Here is a 19,563-nt window from a genome sequence, read left to right on the forward strand (position 1 = left end):
ATTTGCACCTGATATTGTTGGAACTTTGGGGGCTTTTGCTCTCCCCAGGGAGGCTTTTCCCCTGACCTTTGGCTAATTAGACAATCTCTGGTCTTTTAAACTGCAGGGAGGTTATTATTGTTGTTTCTTGTGGGGCAGCATAACTAAAATTTAGATGGGGGGAAATTTGATGAATCATTATTCTAAAACCAATAGATGCTTTTTAACATTTCCCCCTCCCAAAGTGAATTCTCTGCAGATGCTGTACAGCTCCAGTGTTGGTATCTTAAGAAGCTGATGAAGCTAAGTAGTGAGCACCGTTACGCACATGAATATGGAGTTCTAAATGCTACTGAAGGAGAGGAACCAGGAAAACGGACAGATCCTTTGAACCAAGAAGCCATTAACATCACAGAGCAAAATAACTTCAGTATAAGTGGTGTAAAACAAAATAAGCAAGACTCATTCATTATGGCTGAAAGACGGAGTGCTCCTGGCCACACTCAGGCTATGTCCGTTAACTCTTTCGTGACAGTGTCTGGAATGGGGGAAAATGGAGAACACAGACAAGAGGACGTTATTCAATATTCCCTTAATCACAATGAGGAAAGCAAAGATAACGTATTAATCAGTCTACAGAGAAACACGTTCAGCAAGCAAATGATGGAAAGCAGTGAAGGAAATTCTCTTCAACATTTTGACAGTTCACAAAAGTAAGATTCAAAGGTCAAAACACTTTATTATGGAAACATAACCATATCACTGTGTAATCTTAATGCGGATAAGGGCATGACTGGTTCCATGTACCAGATGATCTTTCAGAAATAATCATAATTCTATAAAGTGACTGTCAAAACTTATTTTCTCCTCAGTTTATATATTTTTCCCTTAATAGATAATAAAAATAGTTTTGCTCCAGTACTCAGTAAATAATTAGGAAGGATTGTTATGTCTATTTTACCAGCACAACATCATGATCTGCAAGCACAGAAGCAACTACCCTGAGCTAGGGCATCACTTCAGGGTCCTTGCTTCTGCATAGGACACAGCCATCTATTTTTTGCTGTAGATAGTCATTTCAGAAAATCATTGAAAATCCCAAAGGTGGGTATGTGTGCATGTGTCACTGCTGGTAGTGTCTCCTTCAAATGCTGTACTAAAGATTTTGCAGAAATATGGGGCTAGTTTTGTATGGAAAACTGATGTACCTGAGAGATGATAATAAGCTGTTTCAGTATGGTCTCCTCAAAGTTTTAGTATAATAGGATGTACTTGCTCAGCTAAGAACACCTTCATTACTACATTGCTGTGTGATTATCTATGACTTACCGTATTTTTCACTCTATAGGACGCACCCGAGCAAAGGACGCACCTAGTTTTTAGAGGAGGAAAACAAGTAAAAAATATTCTGAATCAAATCAGTGTCGTGGCTGAAGGGGGAAGCCCGGGGTTTCCCCATAAAGCCCCAGCATCCCCAAGCTAGGACAGTGAGACGCTGCGCAGCGCTCCATCTCGCTGTTCTGGCTTCGGGGACAGCCTTTCAAGCCTCTGCAGGACAGCGGGGTGCCTTCACCCCGCTGCCCTGCGGAGGCTTTGCGCAGCTAATCGCGAAGCCTTTGGAGTGCAGAGGGACCTCACGCTGTGCTCCAAAGGCTTCGGGTTCCTTTCGCTGAAGTCCGGAGAGTCTGGTGTGCACTGACCCCTCTCGCTCTCCGGGCTTCAGTGAAAGCAATGCGTAGCCTCCGGAGCGTGGAGGGAGCGCTCCCTCTTCGTTTTGGAGGCTTTGCGTTGCTTTTGCTGAAGCCAAGGAGCCTGCATTCACTCCATAGGACGCACAAACATTTCCCCTTCATTTTTGGAGGGGGAAAAGTGCGTCCTATAGAGCGAAAAATACGGTATGTTAAATAACAGATATTCATATCTATAGAATCTGGTTGCCTGTAAATCAACTAAATTTCCTTTCAGAATCTTGTTTAACTTTCTTTTCATTCTAGTTTGTAGGTTGCTTTTCTGATAACCAGTTCACCTTAAATTAGCCTAGACCTATTCTCTCACAGGTTATCTTTATAACTGTCAAAAGTTATATGCTATTTTATGTGAAACGGGTGAAGCGAAGTATCTTTTTAAATGATAGTGTTAAATAGTGTTAAACTAAGCAAGGTAAGTATTTTACAGATATACGAATAACATATTCCAAGCCTCAAACATTCCATTATCGAAAGCATACCCAAATGGTAATCTAATGCATTGATTCAGTTGTCAGACAATCTCACTGCTTGTGCGTTTACCATAATAAAACCTGTCCAATTTAGAAATCAGTGGACTTTGAAATGGGTTAGGGATAGGCAGTACTATGGTTGCAATAAGCCTTCCCGAGGCTTTTCTCTGAGTTTACACAGACCTGTGTTGTTGCCATGTGGTAACTCATCTATAAACGATTTTTTGTGTGGGAGGGAAAGCAGGGAGCCTTGGTTCCTTTATGTAGGGTAAAATTACAGACCCACTTACCATGTTATGGCTGCTTTAAAATTCCCCATCCTGTGGCTATCACCATATATATATCTGAACACACGATGAACAGACAATTGTCATGTCCCATAAGAACTTGCAAATTTAGAGAGAAAGATGTGTGGGTCTGCTTGGGACACCCTGTGACTAGACAGTGCAGACAAATGTCCATGCATGCAATTAGATCTGCCATACACACAGTTTAGAGTGGGCATGACAAGTGTTTTTATTATTTTACCTATCATAAAATATCAGTTTTTGAACTAACTTGTTAAAGTCTAGTTTTTAAGACTAAAAGATTAAACTTACACACCCAGAAGGGTATAATGGCTAGTGATATCAAAACTTTCATATTTGATTAGGCTTGCCATACATCAGGAAAATTCCTGACATGTCCTGGTTTTTGGATTCAAAAATAGCATCAGCGGGGAATTGGCAAAATGCCAGGAAAACCCAGATGTATGCCAATGAGCTGAGAAAAGCAGTGAAAACAGCTCAAAAAGCTATTTTGGGTGGAGGTTTCCCCAAGAAAGCTCAACAATTTGGGTTTATTCCCCCAAAAAGCTGAACAATTTTGCGGTCTTCCTAACAAAAGCTCCACCTATACCCTATATTTCAAAAATAATTTGATGCAACTGATGGCATGAACTCTCAGTCACTTGTGCTTAATTGCCATTTATTGCTATAAATATTATTATTGGGGAAAAAATTAAAAAAATGTTAAAGCTTGTCTAATTCTGTGATTCTGCACTGTACACTTAGATTGCCTACATGGGCAATGCCTTGATGATGTTTATTATTTGTTTTTATGAGTTGCCTCTTATAATAAATTATTTAGGCACTTTTACAAAATAAATAAGCATAAAATATAGTAGGAATCATTGAATCATAGAACTGTAGAGTTGGAAGCTATCCCAAAGGTCATCTAGTCTAACCCCCTGCAATGCAGGAATTTCTCCACATGGTTCCCCATCCAGTTTGAAACCTTACTGGGCTCTGCTTAGCTTTGCAAATGTGTTAGCAGTTTTATTGCCATATCTCTAATAATAAAAAACATACTACAGTTAAAATATCTGATAAGCTTACAAGACCAAATCAAATAAGAACCGAATCAGACACTTCCATTTCTATGATTCTGTTAATATTTTGTCAGTAGTTTCTACCTTGCATTGAATGTTTTGTCCAAAACAAAAATATGTATTCTCAGGCTGTACTATAACCCTCAAAGGTGGTGTGTGTATGGTAAATTTGTGCAGATGCCACAAATCCTGCCAATTTTTCTAAAAAGCAGTTATTTTTGAGCAGGTTTAAGATGTATAACATAATAAGAGTTCTGTAGTATCATGCTATTAGTCATTCTCCTTCTCAACCTGAAGGGCTCTGCTTGTCTTCATGACTGCTTTCTTTGTTGGTTTTCTAGTCACACCTCATACCATTATGGTGAGCTATATAGTCTTACTGTATCAGTAATCTCTATATGCTTGCTAATACAAAACTACCAGACTTGAGCTGGCTGGTGAAATTTCATTCCTGGGCAAAAAGAAGCCATGTCATTGTGCTTCCTTTTTCCATCTAACTGAACATTGACATATTTGCATTAAGTGATATATGAATAATATGTTGTTGTTGTTAGGACCGAAAAGTGCCGTCGAAAAAATCATTCAACGCACCCCCCCATTGTGATAATGTGTCTCCAACAAAACAAAACCACCATACAATATATAATTCCCTCCCTTTCCACTACCCTGAAATTTTGTGTGAGTAATTCAGTATGTGCATGTGAAATATAATAGAACAGAATTTCATGTGCCAAATCAGACATAATATCCACCATGCTGACAGGCACATGGCCCAAGGGATTTAAATGTGGCTATTTCTGGTAGAAACAAAATGCTATGTGCACAGAAAGTCCAGTTTTCCATGTGCAAATCTGCTGTTGCAGCCATATGACTGTGAGTATATATTCCTAATTGTGAAATAATTTTCATTTACAATATCTGACATCATGTAGATTTCCACTCTTATTATAATAAATTAAATAGAAACCTCATGAAATAAGCGTGGATCATATTATGGCTCTGAACAAAATAATTTTAAAATAGAATGCCTTTGGAATAATCTGGCCATTTTGCCTCATCCTCCCTTTTCGCTCCTGCTGCTCTGCATGAAGAAATCCTCAAGCCACCCAATTTCTTTTTCATCCCAACCCCACTCCCAATTTAAAAATAGTTTTGCTCACAGCAGGTGGTGCATAGGACTGGGCTAAATATTTCCTTCTTTATGTTATTTCTTAGTTATTTTGTCAGTCATTGTATCATCTTCAGCTGTTGTTCTTTATTACTCCAGTTTTCCTAATAATAATAACCATAACAACAATAATAAACAACCATAATTCTCCATATTGTAGTGGTTTATCCATCAGTCTTCCTCTGCATTCTGTGTTGCATGTAAATGATGGGTGGTGAAACAATTTTTTAAACTTCCAAAATCATTTGCTGTCATTGGCACTGGTCACAGCTGCTGAGTACAGTCTGTTATTTTTCTGATATTTCTAGCTTGGCAGCCACAGTCATCCAATCACACTGGCGAAGCTACTGTGCTCGTAAAAAGATAAATTTCTACATGTGGCAACATCTGGCTGCAACTGTGATCCAGTCTTATTGGCGAAGCTACTATACCAGGAAAAGGATTGTCAACCTAAAGAAGGAAGATCACCATGATTCCACGGTCAAGCATAAAGCTGCTACTAAACTTCAGGTCAGTCTACAGTCTTTGAGAATGGATGTCTAACTCACTCATATAAGCTTGGACCACCACACAACCTGAAAAAACATAAAGGCAAACAGAATGTCCAGCACTGGACATTACCTCACAGAGTCAATCCACCAAGCAAACATTCTTTGGTTCTAAAACGGATGCAACTAAAAGATGCAATTTCACCTTAAAATATACAATAAAACTAAAAGATACTATAAAATTTAAAGATACAGTGGTACCTCAGCTTACAGAGGCTTCAGGTTACAGACGCTTCATGTTACAGACTTCACTAACCCAGAAATAGTTAAGAACTTTGCTTCAGGATGAGAACAGAAATCGTGCTCCAGTGGCGTGACCGCAGCTGGAGGCCGCATTAGCTAAAGTGGCACCTCAGGTTAAGAACAGTTTCAGGTTAAGACTGGACCTCCAGAACGAATTAAGTTCTTAACCAGAGGTACCACTCTACAATTTCACCGTATATGTGTGCACATCAGTGGGTGGGGGAGCCCTCTCCTATTACCTACTAGGGGCTCATATAATGGATCAATATAGCCCAGGTTGGGTGCTCCTTGGTAGTTCTCCATGGAGGCAACCTAATCTAAGACTCGACATCACTCACATAGAGAAACACACAAATAGAAGGAAGTATTGTTGTCCTTTAACGAGTAAAGCCCTATTCAGGCATATTATACCTATCTTGTTTTCCTCCAACAGGGCTAATATAAGAACTCCGTTATCCCTGATGATTGGTTATGCTGGCTAGGTCTGCTGGGAAATGGAGCCCTGTAGAATCTGGAGAGCCAGACCCATGAGTTGCCCATTCCTTCTGTAGGACTTGCTTTTGAAAAGTTGTTTCCATTACGTTGAAGGGTGGTGGGACTCAAAATAGTGACTGGGAGCCACATGCCTGATAACTAAATGGTGACTTCATATTCAGTGTTACATGCTGGGGAGAGACAGGACTGACTGTTGATGCAAACATGTTGCTGGATTCAAAAGCCTTGCAGCTGATCTAGGGAAGGGGGGCATAGCTCAGTGATAGAACACATGCTTTGCACACAAAAGGTCTCACATTCAGCCCTCAAGCATCTCCAGTTAGGAACAGGAAAGGTTCCAGTATAAAACACTGGAGAACTGATGCCAGTCAGTATGAACAAGACAGCTAGATGGGCCAATGTGTCTGACTTGGTACAAGGCAGTTTCTTTTTAAGTTTGCAATTGGGACATCAAATCATGCTTTGTTAAACTGTTGTTGGACTCCAATTTCCAGAAGCCCTATAACTCAAAGATAGTGGGAGCTGTAGTCCAACAGCATCTGGAAGGTCACTTATTATCCACCCCTGCTTTAGACAATCAAGTTTGCATTACTGGTTTCTGACACTATATGGTTAAAAGGGCTACTTGCACTGATTTAGTTCCACTGAATTTCCGTGACATTTCACTAGTGTTAAGAGTTTTGTGAATCATTACCTTATGGTGCAAATAAAAATGTCATCCTGCCTTCTAGCCTTAAAACAACCTTTTGAGTATGCTAAGACTTCTTTTAATCTTTTTTTTTTGGGGGGGGGGAGATAAATTAATGTTGAAACCAGAACTCCAAAATATCTAAAACCCAGAATGTGTGTGATGGAAATTCACCTGGGTTCCAAAAGTGAAAGAGAGATTTGAGTCCTTTTTTTATATTTCCCCCTGGATTCTGAATGTGAACTTTCAGAAGGACCAAAATCAAATGCACAGCCCCAAACTTAGTAAAGCACTACAGCTAAGCAGGACAACAGAATTTCTACTTAAGAGTTTCATTGTTAGTACTATTTAACAATATGTCATGCTACAATTAATATGCCCAAAGTATCATTATTTATATGCTATTTTTATACAGATTTAGGGAGGAGGCAACGGTAGTGCCAATTTTCAGTTATGCAACTAGAATGTTCTCAAATTCAGAGCCACATACAGTAATGTGGTTTTATGTTATCTCCTTTATTACAAGCCATTATTTGTTCTCTTATTAGTGGTTCTCTTGATGCCTTTCCTCCCTTTCATTTTTTTTTGTGGGTTTGTTTTGTTCTTTGTCCTTTCCCCTTCTCATAACTTTCTCCCGTAAATTAAATTCTTCCTTTTAAAAAAATAGTCTAGAGATTGCTAGTGAAGGTGAAAATGATTGGCCTAAGTTAATTGCTGATACGTCTGCATACGTTGTCAGGTGTAATCAGTGGAAATTTTTATTTAAGTGTGTTTTTATTTTTGTGAAAGTTAACACTTAATTCTTTTCCGTATATCTTCTTCCCCTAAGCTTATAGTAGGTCCTGAAGGGATTGTCAAATAATTAATTAGTTGACCTTGGTTTGTAGTTGAGAGGGTTTTAGGATTCCATTCTGCTTACTCGAGCCAAACCTCCAGAGTATTCTGAGCTCTAGACATATGCTGATATTTAATTTGTCTTGTAGTTTTAAATGTCACATAAAGTTCAAAAAACAGATCATTGAGCTATTACAGAAAAAGAACTACAATGTTTTATCTTCCTAATGGGATAACAGAGAATCTGGATTTGGATTTGATCTATGGCCTCATATAACATGCTTTACATTTTTGTTTAGGCACTCTGGAAAGGTTTCCGTCTGCGAAAGAAACTGGCCAGTGCTTTGGCAGCTGTTAAAACTGATGAAGCTGATGATGACTATAGCGAAATAGATGTGGATGGCTTTATGTTTGATGAAGTAAGTAGAGTTGTTTAATATTTAATTTATAATTCTAAGTTATTTGATTGGTGCTAAATTGGTGCAGGTGCTAAAAATATGATTTAAATGTAAGAAGAAATGAATTGGTTTTAAAGTTTTGTCTCCTGGCAAATAACTGGAGAACAAATCTATTTATTTCATCTATTTGTTTTAATTTACTTTTAATTTTCTTTATTTTTATTTGCAAAATGTAGACTCGGCTTTTTGACAAAATCCTTCAAAAAGTGGTTTACATTCTTTTAAAATACAAACCTGTTGGTAATTTTTGAGCTATATTAGTTTCTTGCCCTATAAACTATTCTATTGCCAATCATGCTAATATTGTGACTCTTTTCATGGAATGCTGAGCAGTACAGCAAAATACCCATGTGTAAATAGGTACATATAGAAAAGCTGCTATTTTTATCATAAAAATATTTTCTAGCATCTCAATACTTCAGTTTTGCATGTATATATTCACTGCAGTTTTGAAATTTTAATATTTGGGGTAAGGAGTGCTTCTGTAGATGGGTGGCTCTGATACAGCCCCTTTTGTTTATTATTCCATTTTTAGCATATAATTATTTAGTCTTATTTACAAGAAAGGATATATTGAACTATGGTGGATAACAGGTCTGATAGTTGTTTTACAAGCAACAATGATAAAATTAACAAATTCTACTAAACAGACTAAAACAAAGAGGTAATTGAATTCTGAGTAATTTAACTCTCCTGTCTCTTTAGACATGAATGAGTATAATTGCCTTCTAAATTTAAAAAGTTTAATGTGAAAAGAAAGTGGAATCCTGCAAAGTCAGAATATTTATGTGATCGAACAGTAATATGAGAGTTTCAGATGGAATAGATTAAAATTGCTATAAATTATTTCTGATGATGAAGGATAAATAAAACACATGCCCCCCCAAAAAAAAACTGTTTAGGGAATTGCTTATTAATACAATAATGATCAACACACTAATATTTCAGTTTTAATATAAACAGAATATTTATGCAACATTCATAATATTTTTCTAGTATAACTAGAATTATAGCTAGTAGCTACAATTGAGTATAAATCAAAAATTCAAAACTACTGCCAGGTCTCCCCTAAGTGACAACCTTTCCCAGCAACAGAGCACTCTTAATATGGGATTCTTTTCCCACTGGTGTTAATTGTATAGTCAATGATAAGAGTGGCATTCAAAACTCACAGCTAATTCACAGTGATCGAGTCTGACTAGAGGTAGCAAACAAACGAGTTTGGTTGGATTGCCTGTTCATGTAAAAAACATTGTACAAAGATAATATGATGATAACAATCTCAAAAATCTGGCTACTGATCATGTACGCTATTTCCTGCCCTTCACCAGCAGGTTCCATGGTGGGTTGTAAAAACTGAAAATTCAGTACTAAAAAAATGTAAAAGAAAAGACAGTCACAGGAATATGATGGGGCCTTAAAACACACATATCAGGTGTCAAAGGTCACAGTAAACATCATTCCCCTAAAACTATAAAGTAAAGGTGGCAGTCAAACCTCTGTGTAGAATTCCTGGTCACTGCCACCCAAACTTCTGAGGGAGGCAGAACAAGCAAAAGGACCTCCTCTGCAGATATTAATACCCAAGAGGCTCTCTACAGAATTAACTGTCCTGAATTCCTTTTCTAGACATTGATTTAAAAGACCCTTCAAAGACAGATTTTTGGGGGTTTTTTGTATTTGGATGGGAAAGAAGTTGTACACCTATAACTAGAATTTGAGGGCTTTACTCATGTCTAATTTAGGAGGGTAGGATCTCTGTCCCTTAAGATGGACTCAAACTCACATCAACCTCAACTAGCACAGCCAATGCTCAAGGACAATGGCTGCTGTAGTCCAGCAACATCTGAAGGACCACAAGTTCCCCACCTCTGGCTGAATTACTTTTTTATGCTGTGACTACATTTTCATACTAATTATCTATTCCTTAGAGCCATTTTTAAACCAACTCTTTCATTGGGGTTATCAGCCTTCTTTCTCATACTGTGAAATAAGTGGGATAGTTAGGTGCCCAGATATATCCAAGTTATTTCTATATTGGTCCCTAAATTTTAAACCCCTTTCCATTTTAATTCATGTGAATTTTACTTGCAAGATTCAGGCATGTTTTCTCCCCATTTGTTGCAATATCAGTGGTTATTTGGGTATCTCTGGTGCCTTTCCTTTTTTCACACTATATCATTGGTGCCCTTTAGACCTTACAATAACAGCTTGGGAAGTATCTGTTGGATGCTTGAAACCCACTGGGTTTAACCATTTGGCATGTTCTTACCATACAATGGTTCCCTGGTTGGAATAAGGGGAAATTATCAGAACCTGTTCGGCTCACCTTATGCACATGGTAGGATATATTTATACATTGCAGAGGTGCTTTGAGATTAACCCTCAGGAAGCAGCTCCCAAACCATTTCTGTAATATCTAAAGGGTGCCTAAGATATTAACTAATTTATTATAATCCCTGCTAAGAGTCTGTGATGACTTGTGCTTCAATTTTATTTCCTTTTCGTACCTCATGATTTCAGCCTCTGAGAAAGGGCCAGCAAAATGTGCTCTTCTTAAGTTTCTCCATCCTGTTGTCTGCCATCAATTACAGAGCATTTAACCCTATTGTAAATCCATCATAACGTATACCCTTTAAAAAAAACCCATGACATTTATGATGTCTTTATACACAATATGAGGTAAACTGGGACCTAGTTAATCTTTTACAGCACACAGCCTTCAGGCTTTATTTTAGCCACTTCCAAAAAATCAGGAACTTGGAGAGTCATTTTCTCACTAAAGTGCTTGGACAGCCATGTGCCAAGAATGCGTTAATTCTGTCAGCATTGACTTCCAAAGTGCTTTCTTTGTGAATAGGAGCCATCAGTGCAGCTGAGATCATACTTGACACATCTATCAGTCCCTTTAAAGGGACCAGTGCAAGGAGTGATGTGTTGATTTTTCACTTTCCTTCTTGTGCAGGAGAAATGTTATTTGAAATAGATCTAGGTATTTTATTCTGTTTTAATATTAAAATTCAGAAAAGCAGTACTAAAAATAAACTAGGGGTTTTTTTCTGTAGTAAAAAGCAGAAGAATGGCAAATGCATGTTTCCCACCAATTTCATCTTTGTGCCTTCTGACCTCCAAAAAAATTCGGAAGCATATTGAATGTCATTTAAGGCTGTAATCATAACCCCACTGTCTGAATAGGCATTGTTAGAATTGTGTTGTAAATGTTACCCGATTTTTATTTGTTTAATTTTGCATCCGGTTAATGAAAGAATATGTAAGATCTAATAGGTCTTGTTGGGGAGACTGGGATGCTGCAATTTCCCCAAATATATACTGTAAAGGGAAAACACAGCATACAAAACACTGTTGGTTGTGCTTTCAGTTCTTTTTTATTAAATGAAATACCCTGCACACATAGGCAGATGAATATAGACATTCCCCTGCTTCTTGATGAGCAAGAAGGGAACTTCTATGAGTTTCCAACAACTCTACATACACTGCCTATAGACCACAGTCATCAGATCACTTCATAGCTTTAAATTAGAGGAGAGACTTGAGATCACATAGGGACAACTCAATTGTCCTTGAACATGGGATACGTGAAGCTCCTGCTTGTTTGAACCAGAGACTATATTTCTTTTTGCAGGCAGGAACTTCCTTCTCCATGCTAAGAGGGGGGAAGGCCTATTTACCCAGGTTCCTGCAGTTTGACAAGGCAATCAATATGCCTCTGAATTCCAGTTGCTCAGAATTACTAGTGGGAAGAGTGTTACACTGCTTCTCAGGCCCAGATTAAGAGACTCTAAGGACTTAAAGTATTTTGGTGCCCCCATATATATCTAATTCAAAATAGAGACAATAATGAACTGTAAAATATATATTTTTTATTTTCCAAAATGAAACAAAAGCTACAGTAAGATGGAAAATAATGTTTATTTTTGTATATTTACATAAATAGTGTTTATTTTTGTTCAGCTGCACCATATGGTTTATGGTAAATCCAGCAATGGAAAATTTCCGTGATGCCCCTCTTCCCTTGATGCCCTAAGCACATGCTTATTTTGCTTAATGGTTAATTCAGCCCTGCTGCTTCTGAGCTTCCTGTAGGCATTTGGCTGAACACTATGAGAACAGGATGCTGGACTAGAGGAGGCATTTCATGATCCAGCAAGTCTATTCTTATGTTCAAATAAGGGTGCACTCCTCATTAGTATTGTGTGTACTTCTGATTCTATAGATTTTAAGAATGTTTCATTCTGTTTTAATTATTGCTTTTTCTGTGTTTTAGCCGATTCTATATTATCTGTGAGCCATCTTGAGTCCCTATCAGGGAAAAAGTGGGATATAAATAAATACAGTACCATAATAATAATCATTTGATTATTTTCTTCTACATTTTTAGTGTATGTATGTTTTCAGCTCTGTGTACCATATTGTTTTCTTATTTTTGATATAAATCACCCTCCACTGGAAGGAGTCTAGGGTGATGTACAACTAAATAAATAAATGTAAAGATAGTGTCAGCAAATTGGTGAGGTTTTCCCCACTCCTGTCATCAGGAAAATGAGGAATTGGTTCTTCTCTTCATGTTTATAAGAATCCTTTACCTGAGCAGCAAGTTCCCTACACTTGCATTCTCACCTTTTCTCTGTTGATCATGAGTATCTGAAGGAGAATTGTCTTCATGAAGTAGCTAACTCGGCTTTTCATCCCACAAGAAATAGATTTGTCCACAGTTTGGGTAGCTTAGCTCAAGAGTAGCATGAAGATGATGAAGTAAGATTATGAACCAAATCAAAAATGCATTTAAGAATGAAGGGAGTACAGTGGCAGAGCTCCTTGGCTGGATAGGTGTATTCAAGAAAGTATGCAATTTATATTACACACAATATTCCTCTCTCCTCCATGGAGCTCAGAGAAGCATATAGTGGATATTATTTGTCTAAGACCACCCAGTGAGTTTTATAGCCATAAAAGCAGGGATTGGACTTTAGACATCTTACATCCTCATCCAACTTATTCTAGCCACACGCAACACTGGCTTTGAGGTTTAGAGTTTGTGAACATCTAATTGTGAAGAACAGAGCTGTGCTATATGTGCCTGACATTTGCAAGTTTCAGGTTTGGTGTTTTCGTACCCAAATAGAAAAGGTATATATGTTGGGAGGGTGCCTATGGAAATGTGTGTATATATGTGTGTGTACATGAACACATGGAGATATTGCTAGCTAAGCAAGAACCTGTCATAGTTCCCTAAGGATCATCTAGTCTAACTCCCTTTGATGCAGGAACCACAGTAAAATAACCCCTAACAGATGGCCGTCAAACTTCTGTTTAAAAACCTCCAATGAAAGAGAGTCTACCATATTCAAATGTAATCCATCCCACTGTCAAACAACACTTACAGTCAGAAAGTTCTTCCTAATATTTAGTCAGAATCTCCCTTCTTGCACTTGGAATCCATTGGTTCAGGTCCTACCCTGCAGCAGCAGAAAACCAGCTCGCTCCATTATCCATGTGACTGGCCTTCAGATATTTAAGGCTTGGCCCTCTCTTCTCCAGGCTAAACATACTCAGCTCCCTCAACCATTCCTCATAAGATGTGGTTTCAAGACCTTTTATCATCTTGGTTGCCCTCCTCTGCACATGTTCCAGCTTATCAATATCCTTCTTAAACTGTGGCACCTAGAACTGGATTGAGTATTCCAGGTAGGGTCTGACCAACACAGAATAGACTAGTACTATTACTTCCCTTGATCTGGACACTGTACTTCTGTTGATGCAGCCTACAATTGCATTAGCTTTTTTCTTTTGCTGGTACATCACACTGCTGACTCGTGTTAAGCTTATGGTCTACTAAGACCCATAGATCACAAATTACTTTTGATAGTTTTGGTCCAGTTCTTCAATCTGTTAACATCATATTGAATCGTGCATCTATATTCTGAGGTATTAGCAACCCCTCTCAGTTTCCTATTTAAAGCTTAAATCTCTTTATCTTTGCTGTTGCCTAGCTTGCATCATGAACTGAACTAGAGAAAACCCATATTTTGTTGAAGGAAATCTTTATCAACTATACTGCAGGCAATATGTGATTCCGTTCTCCAAAATTGCATGGGAAGGGACTCTGTGCAATCAGCATTTATGTAGAAGCCCTCATATGTAGAGGCATACACACACACACACACAGAGAGAGAGAGAGAGAGAGAGAGAGAGAGAAGAGAAGGACTTGAACTGCTCCTCCATCGTGCTATTTCCAGACTGGCTCCTAGTCACTGGGAGCCGTGTTTTTCAGGATGCATTAAACACACTGACTGACTAAAAAGCTAAGAGGTTTCTGAACTGAGAGGCTAATGTGGGAGTAGAGAATAATTAAGAGGGCTGTTTTAATCTACTATGTATTACCTGACTTGATATGCTTGCTTCTGTGTTTTCATAATACTTAATCCATCTGTATATTGTAGCCCAACATTGTTACATACATCTCCACTGTTCTCCTGAAGTCAAATATCCTACTGCATAAAGAAGGAAGCATGTGAAACTGCAAAATAACAGCAACAATATATTCTGGTGTCTCAGCACATTTTTCTTTCTGAATTGTGTTCAACAAGGGAAATATTGTTCATGCTGTGAAACTGAGAATGAAGAAAAAGAAAAAAGTACACATAGTACTTTAGGGAAAGTTGAACCATTTCTGTCTAGTTTTTTTTTAAATCCAGTCAAATCCAAATCTTTCCCCACTTCCAGAACTAATCTTTGTGATATTCACAATTGTAAATCTCAAGTAGTAAGGCTTGAAAAATCCAAATTTTAAAAAATACTAGTGGCTTCATAATAACATGGAACCGTATAGCTAAGAGTGATGATCCCAAAACCATGTAGCCTTTATTAAAATATGAGCAGTTCTAAAAATCAGTTTAATTTTTGACCAGCATCCAAAATTTAATGTCTTTCAAAATAGGTGAAATATGACTCTGTCCCTTTACTTTTCATTAAGGGGGAAGTAACCTAGTAGTCCCCCTTTTCACCAACATGGGTTGTTCTTAAATAGGTCAATATTTAATTTTGGTAATCCTATCTTCTGGTATCCAAAAGCTCGGATAATCATCTCAGAGAAATAAATGCAACCTAGCAGTAATGCATAAATGGGTGAAAGATGTTGTAGCCACGCCATTTAGAGACTTTTTATGTGGGAGGGAAAGGTGTTGAATCAAAATGAAACATCAAAATTTTGCTGACATAGAAACAGCCTCAGCCCCTAAGGGCAGGTACATACACTCTATGCAGCACACCCAATTTTTGTGGACACACTGGTGTTTCCCACAGCATATGCCTAAAGTGTTTAAAATTTCAAATCTGTCTCTCTCCGCCCCCCCCCCCCGTGAAAGAAGTAACAACATGTTGTTTTGGCATTTTTGATACAGTTGCTGCCAATCTTTCCATATGTGTGCTCCTTCTCAAACCCACCCATCTCACATGTCTTGCTACCCCCAAAAAAGGAAGTGGGTCCACAGCAACAACAAAAAAACAAAAGAGGAAAAAATAATGGTGATAATGATAACCATCATCATAATACTATATAGGAAAAGGAAAATTCAAAATAGAAAATTCTCTGAAACTTTCAATGAACAAAGCACAGTTAATTCCGTGCAATGATAGACTACCTGTGCTTTCTCTCTCCTTTTTTCAGGTGATCTTAGTCTGTAATTGATTTTATAATTGCTACTAGTTTTAAAATACTTTTTGATGCAGTGAATGCCTATAGTAAATCAAGCAGAGGAGAAATGGGTTACAGGGAGGAGAATGACAATCTCCGTTCTTCCCTTTCTCCCCATGTGCCTGTACTGGGCATCCTACTCTGAGCTGCCTCACGAAAAGGTTACTCCTTGAGAGAAGCAGCACATTGCTAGGATGCTACAAGTCCTTTCAGCATCAGAATCCCCCAGATTAAGCGTGTTTACACCATGATTTGGCCCCATTGCCTTCCTCCTCCATGTAGAAGTTGGTCCTTGGACCACCTCCTTGGGGACTTGGTGAATATGTTTTGGAAGCAGAAGATACTTAAGGGAAGAGAAAAGGTATGGCGAAGAGAAGAGGCAAGGAGGCAGGGGAAGAGAGGTGAGCTGGATTACTTAGGAGACCTAGGAGAAGGAAAGTGGTATGGAGGCAGCAGGGACTTGAAGAAATGAGACAGAGAAAACTACAGACAGGGGCAAGGGAGCTAAGAAAAGGAAGCAAGGGTCAAGGAAAAGGGTGGTTGGGCAAATGCATCCAGGAACATTTCTGTACAAATTTTCAGCATTTGTCTGGCATGTTCCTATACTGTAATGTCAATTACAGAGAGTGAGAGGACGTTCTGTATGCTTCAATAGTGTGTTTGGTGGTGCAACAGCAACCTTTTACAGGCAGAGTTTGGATGCCAGTTGGAAAGATTAGCTCTGCAATTCCAGATGTTGCAAAAATTCCATTTGCATTTAAAATTTCTGCAGAAGGCAGCTTTCTGTGTTTAATTCTGACTCTGCTGAATAGCACTTTGAAACAATTTAGTCTAGATTATTCCCATTGGAATTATTATGGGGGAAATCAAATGATATAAATTAATCCAAAACTTATTTTTAGCTTCATCATTACTGTCCTACAGGTGACTATTATATTAGAGTAGAATGGCTCAGAATCACTGAAAGCAGCATGCAACGCGGTCAAAATGGTGCTTTATAGAAGTTATCAAAACGAAACTGATATTATCCCTGCACTATTGACTTCATTGGTTTGTTGTTGTTTTAAACCAGGCTGTCATAGAGAAAGAATGGCCAGCTTTGGATTCCACCCGCTTCCTTTCACAAACACTGCTATTCTCAGACCAATTGCCCTCGCCAAAGGTAACATGTCACGGAAACTTTCTTCGTATTTGGCCTTTGTTCATTCCTTAAGGATCTCACTACACTTGGTGTGATTAATATTGCAATTTATTGACTGAAAAAACATAATTACTTTAAGAAGCCTCTGACTTCCTCCTCATCCCCAGATGTAATTTTTCATGTTGCTTTTCTTTCATTTGCTTAATTCCCCCCCTTTATTTTTGGATTTCTTTCAACACTTTACTTCACAGTAGCAAAATATATATATATGATGATGTGCCTCAGCTGCACATTTGGCAGTGGATTAAAAATTGCTAGTTGACACAGCGCTTTCAAAAACACTGAAGCCTGCAATATATGGCAACAGCTGAAGATTTTCAGAGCAGCTAAAGATCATTGAACTGTAGTGTCTGTTAGCTATTTGATAATCTTTGAAGTTTCAGCTTTCTTTATGTTATGTTTAATTCTCTTTGTTATATGCAATGTGTTTTCAACAATATTTGTACTAGCAATAAGATAGAGAATGGTCATAAATGGCAGACAGTAGTGCTTAAGCATGTTACTTTTTCACTCATTGGAGTAATTAAATGCAAGCCTTACACTCTAGTCCTAAGCATGCTTCCTTCAGAGTGATTTCACTGATTTCAAGTAGGATTCCTCTCCAATTAAATGTGTTTAAGTTCAGGGTGCCAGCCATGCTTTCAGGAATGTAGTTTTAATTTGAATTTCAAACTGCTTCCAGATCATAACCTGCTCACGTCTTAGGTACATTGAGGTGGTTAAGTGCATTCCAGATTATTGCAAAATGACTGGATCTTGTTAAAGTCTGTGGCTGTGATCCAACTAAACAAAATGTGTGCATGGGGGAGAGCTGTGCACACAGACGGCTGTTTCTTTGAAGTTTCCACCAAGGATGCTTATGCTGCAACAAAGACCAGCTTTTTGGTTTAAAATGCATCTTCCTTTTGCAAGATGCAGCTGTGGTTGAAACCTCAAACAAACCTCCGACCTCACAGGGTTCTTTCCTGTGCATATAGCTTACTTGGGCACAGCCTATGAATGCAGTCTGTGTAAAATAAAAGAAGGATGGTCTGCATGTTGCTATTCTCATGGAATGATACTTTTGTTTGCTAATTTTCCTTGTCCAGTTATAAGTCAACGTGGCTTGTCACATAGGTCTATCATACCATGTAGAGTTTCATTCACCAGTGCTAGATATTCATGAAAGCATCACTCATTCACTGAGAAATCTTTTATGTGAAATTTTTCTATTTCTCCGTATTTTCTATTTCTATATTCTATTTTCTATTTCTCCATATTTTGCAATGCAGTGTACTTCTAGGACAAATCAAAGGTGCTGGATTTATCTTTTGAAAGCATGACGTGAGAGCCATGTATTTCAGAAGTCATCTCTCCCTATATCTGCACTCATGCCAATTATATTTCTCAGATCGGCCCCTGCATTGTAATTTTTTTCTGTGGGGAGTGAGAAACTGTGCTTGAAGCAAAGACTTTACAGCAATTGTTCAAAAATCTGTGTTGTCTCAGAAAAAGCATCAAGGCTGTTATTTTGGCTGCCAGATTTTATGACTTGCATCTGTCAAATTCTGAAAGCAAATAGAAGTTGTTTTCTTCAGTCATGTTTTTCTTTGTTTTAGGCCACTTCTAGACTGTTGCTGTTATGTAGATTGGATCCAATTGCATGCTAGCAAATTTAGGTTGCACAATTAAAGTAGAGTAAAGTAGACTCCTGTCCCATTTCACCATCTGAGGTCAAATGGAGAAGTTCTCACTCCCACCCATGCTGAAGGCTTGCTTAGCTGCGACTTCTGGATTCCAGTGAGATCTCACCGGAATCCAGAAGTTGCAACTGCTTCTCCTTGTTTGTCTGGTGGCAGCAGACCCCCACCTCCATGCCACCATGAGAGAAGTGAGGAGAAGAAGCAGCGGCAAGAACTTGTGAGAGCTCCACGAGATACCATGAGATTTTGCCAGTAGCTGCCGTTGCCTCACTTCTCGTCTCCTCACTTCTCTTGTGGCGGCAGCAGGGGCGAGAGGTGCCCACAGGAGCACTGCCCCTTGGGATTCCACCACCTGAGACAGCTGCCTTAGTCCACCTCATAGAAGGGCTGGTCCTGCTCTTGCACAGCACCCCCCAACCACCACCATCAAAAAAGTGAGAATTTTTGCACTATGGAAAGTGATAGGAAGTTGCACTAGCAAGTGATAGAACCATTGCTTGATGTGACATCATATAACCTCCCCACAAGCTACCAGAATGAATGTGGATGCTGTATAACTTCCCTGAAAATTTTGTGCAAACAAATCAGGATAAATGTTCAATGAGCAGGTCATTAGAAAACAATCTTAATGTTTTATTATGCATTGAGCATTTATTAATTTTCTTGTAGACTGCATTGAGGCTAAGGAAAACTCTCCTATAAATGTTGATGGCTCTGATTATATAGCACATGCCTTACTTCTGAGTAGGCATGTATACCATTGCTTTATAAATGTGTAATGTGTTATGTTATTGTCCAAGAGAACTATTTGTTTAAACATTTTTATTCCTCTCCTTAAAAGTATAATGAACCTACAGGATGTGGGGACAATTCACATCATTTAAAGTGGCTTCCACATAAAACTCGGCAGCTTAAGGAAAGACCCAAATCATTCTTGTCAGAAAGCAGTCAGATTAGTAACAGGTA

General features: G+C 38.3%; 1 protein-coding gene across 4 annotated transcripts in view; it reads left to right on the forward strand.

Moving 5' to 3' along the window:
- Positions 1-19,563, forward strand: part of LRRIQ1 (leucine rich repeats and IQ motif containing 1) — a 96,617-nt gene that overhangs the window by 31,242 nt on the left and 45,812 nt on the right. For all 4 annotated transcript variants that reach the window (XM_077934778.1, XM_077934779.1, XM_077934780.1 and 1 more), the window contains 5 exons: positions 225-692; positions 5,043-5,244; positions 7,842-7,961; positions 16,787-16,876; positions 19,439-19,560. In XM_077934778.1, the coding sequence (XP_077790904.1) occupies positions 225-692; positions 5,043-5,244; positions 7,842-7,961; positions 16,787-16,876; positions 19,439-19,560 (1,002 nt within the window). The remainder of the gene's footprint in view (positions 1-224; positions 693-5,042; positions 5,245-7,841; positions 7,962-16,786; positions 16,877-19,438; positions 19,561-19,563) is intronic.

The sequence above is a fragment of the Podarcis muralis genome, chromosome 10, assembly GCF_964188315.1.
Source record: "Podarcis muralis chromosome 10, rPodMur119.hap1.1, whole genome shotgun sequence".
Classification (NCBI taxonomy): Eukaryota; Metazoa; Chordata; class Lepidosauria; order Squamata; family Lacertidae; genus Podarcis; species Podarcis muralis.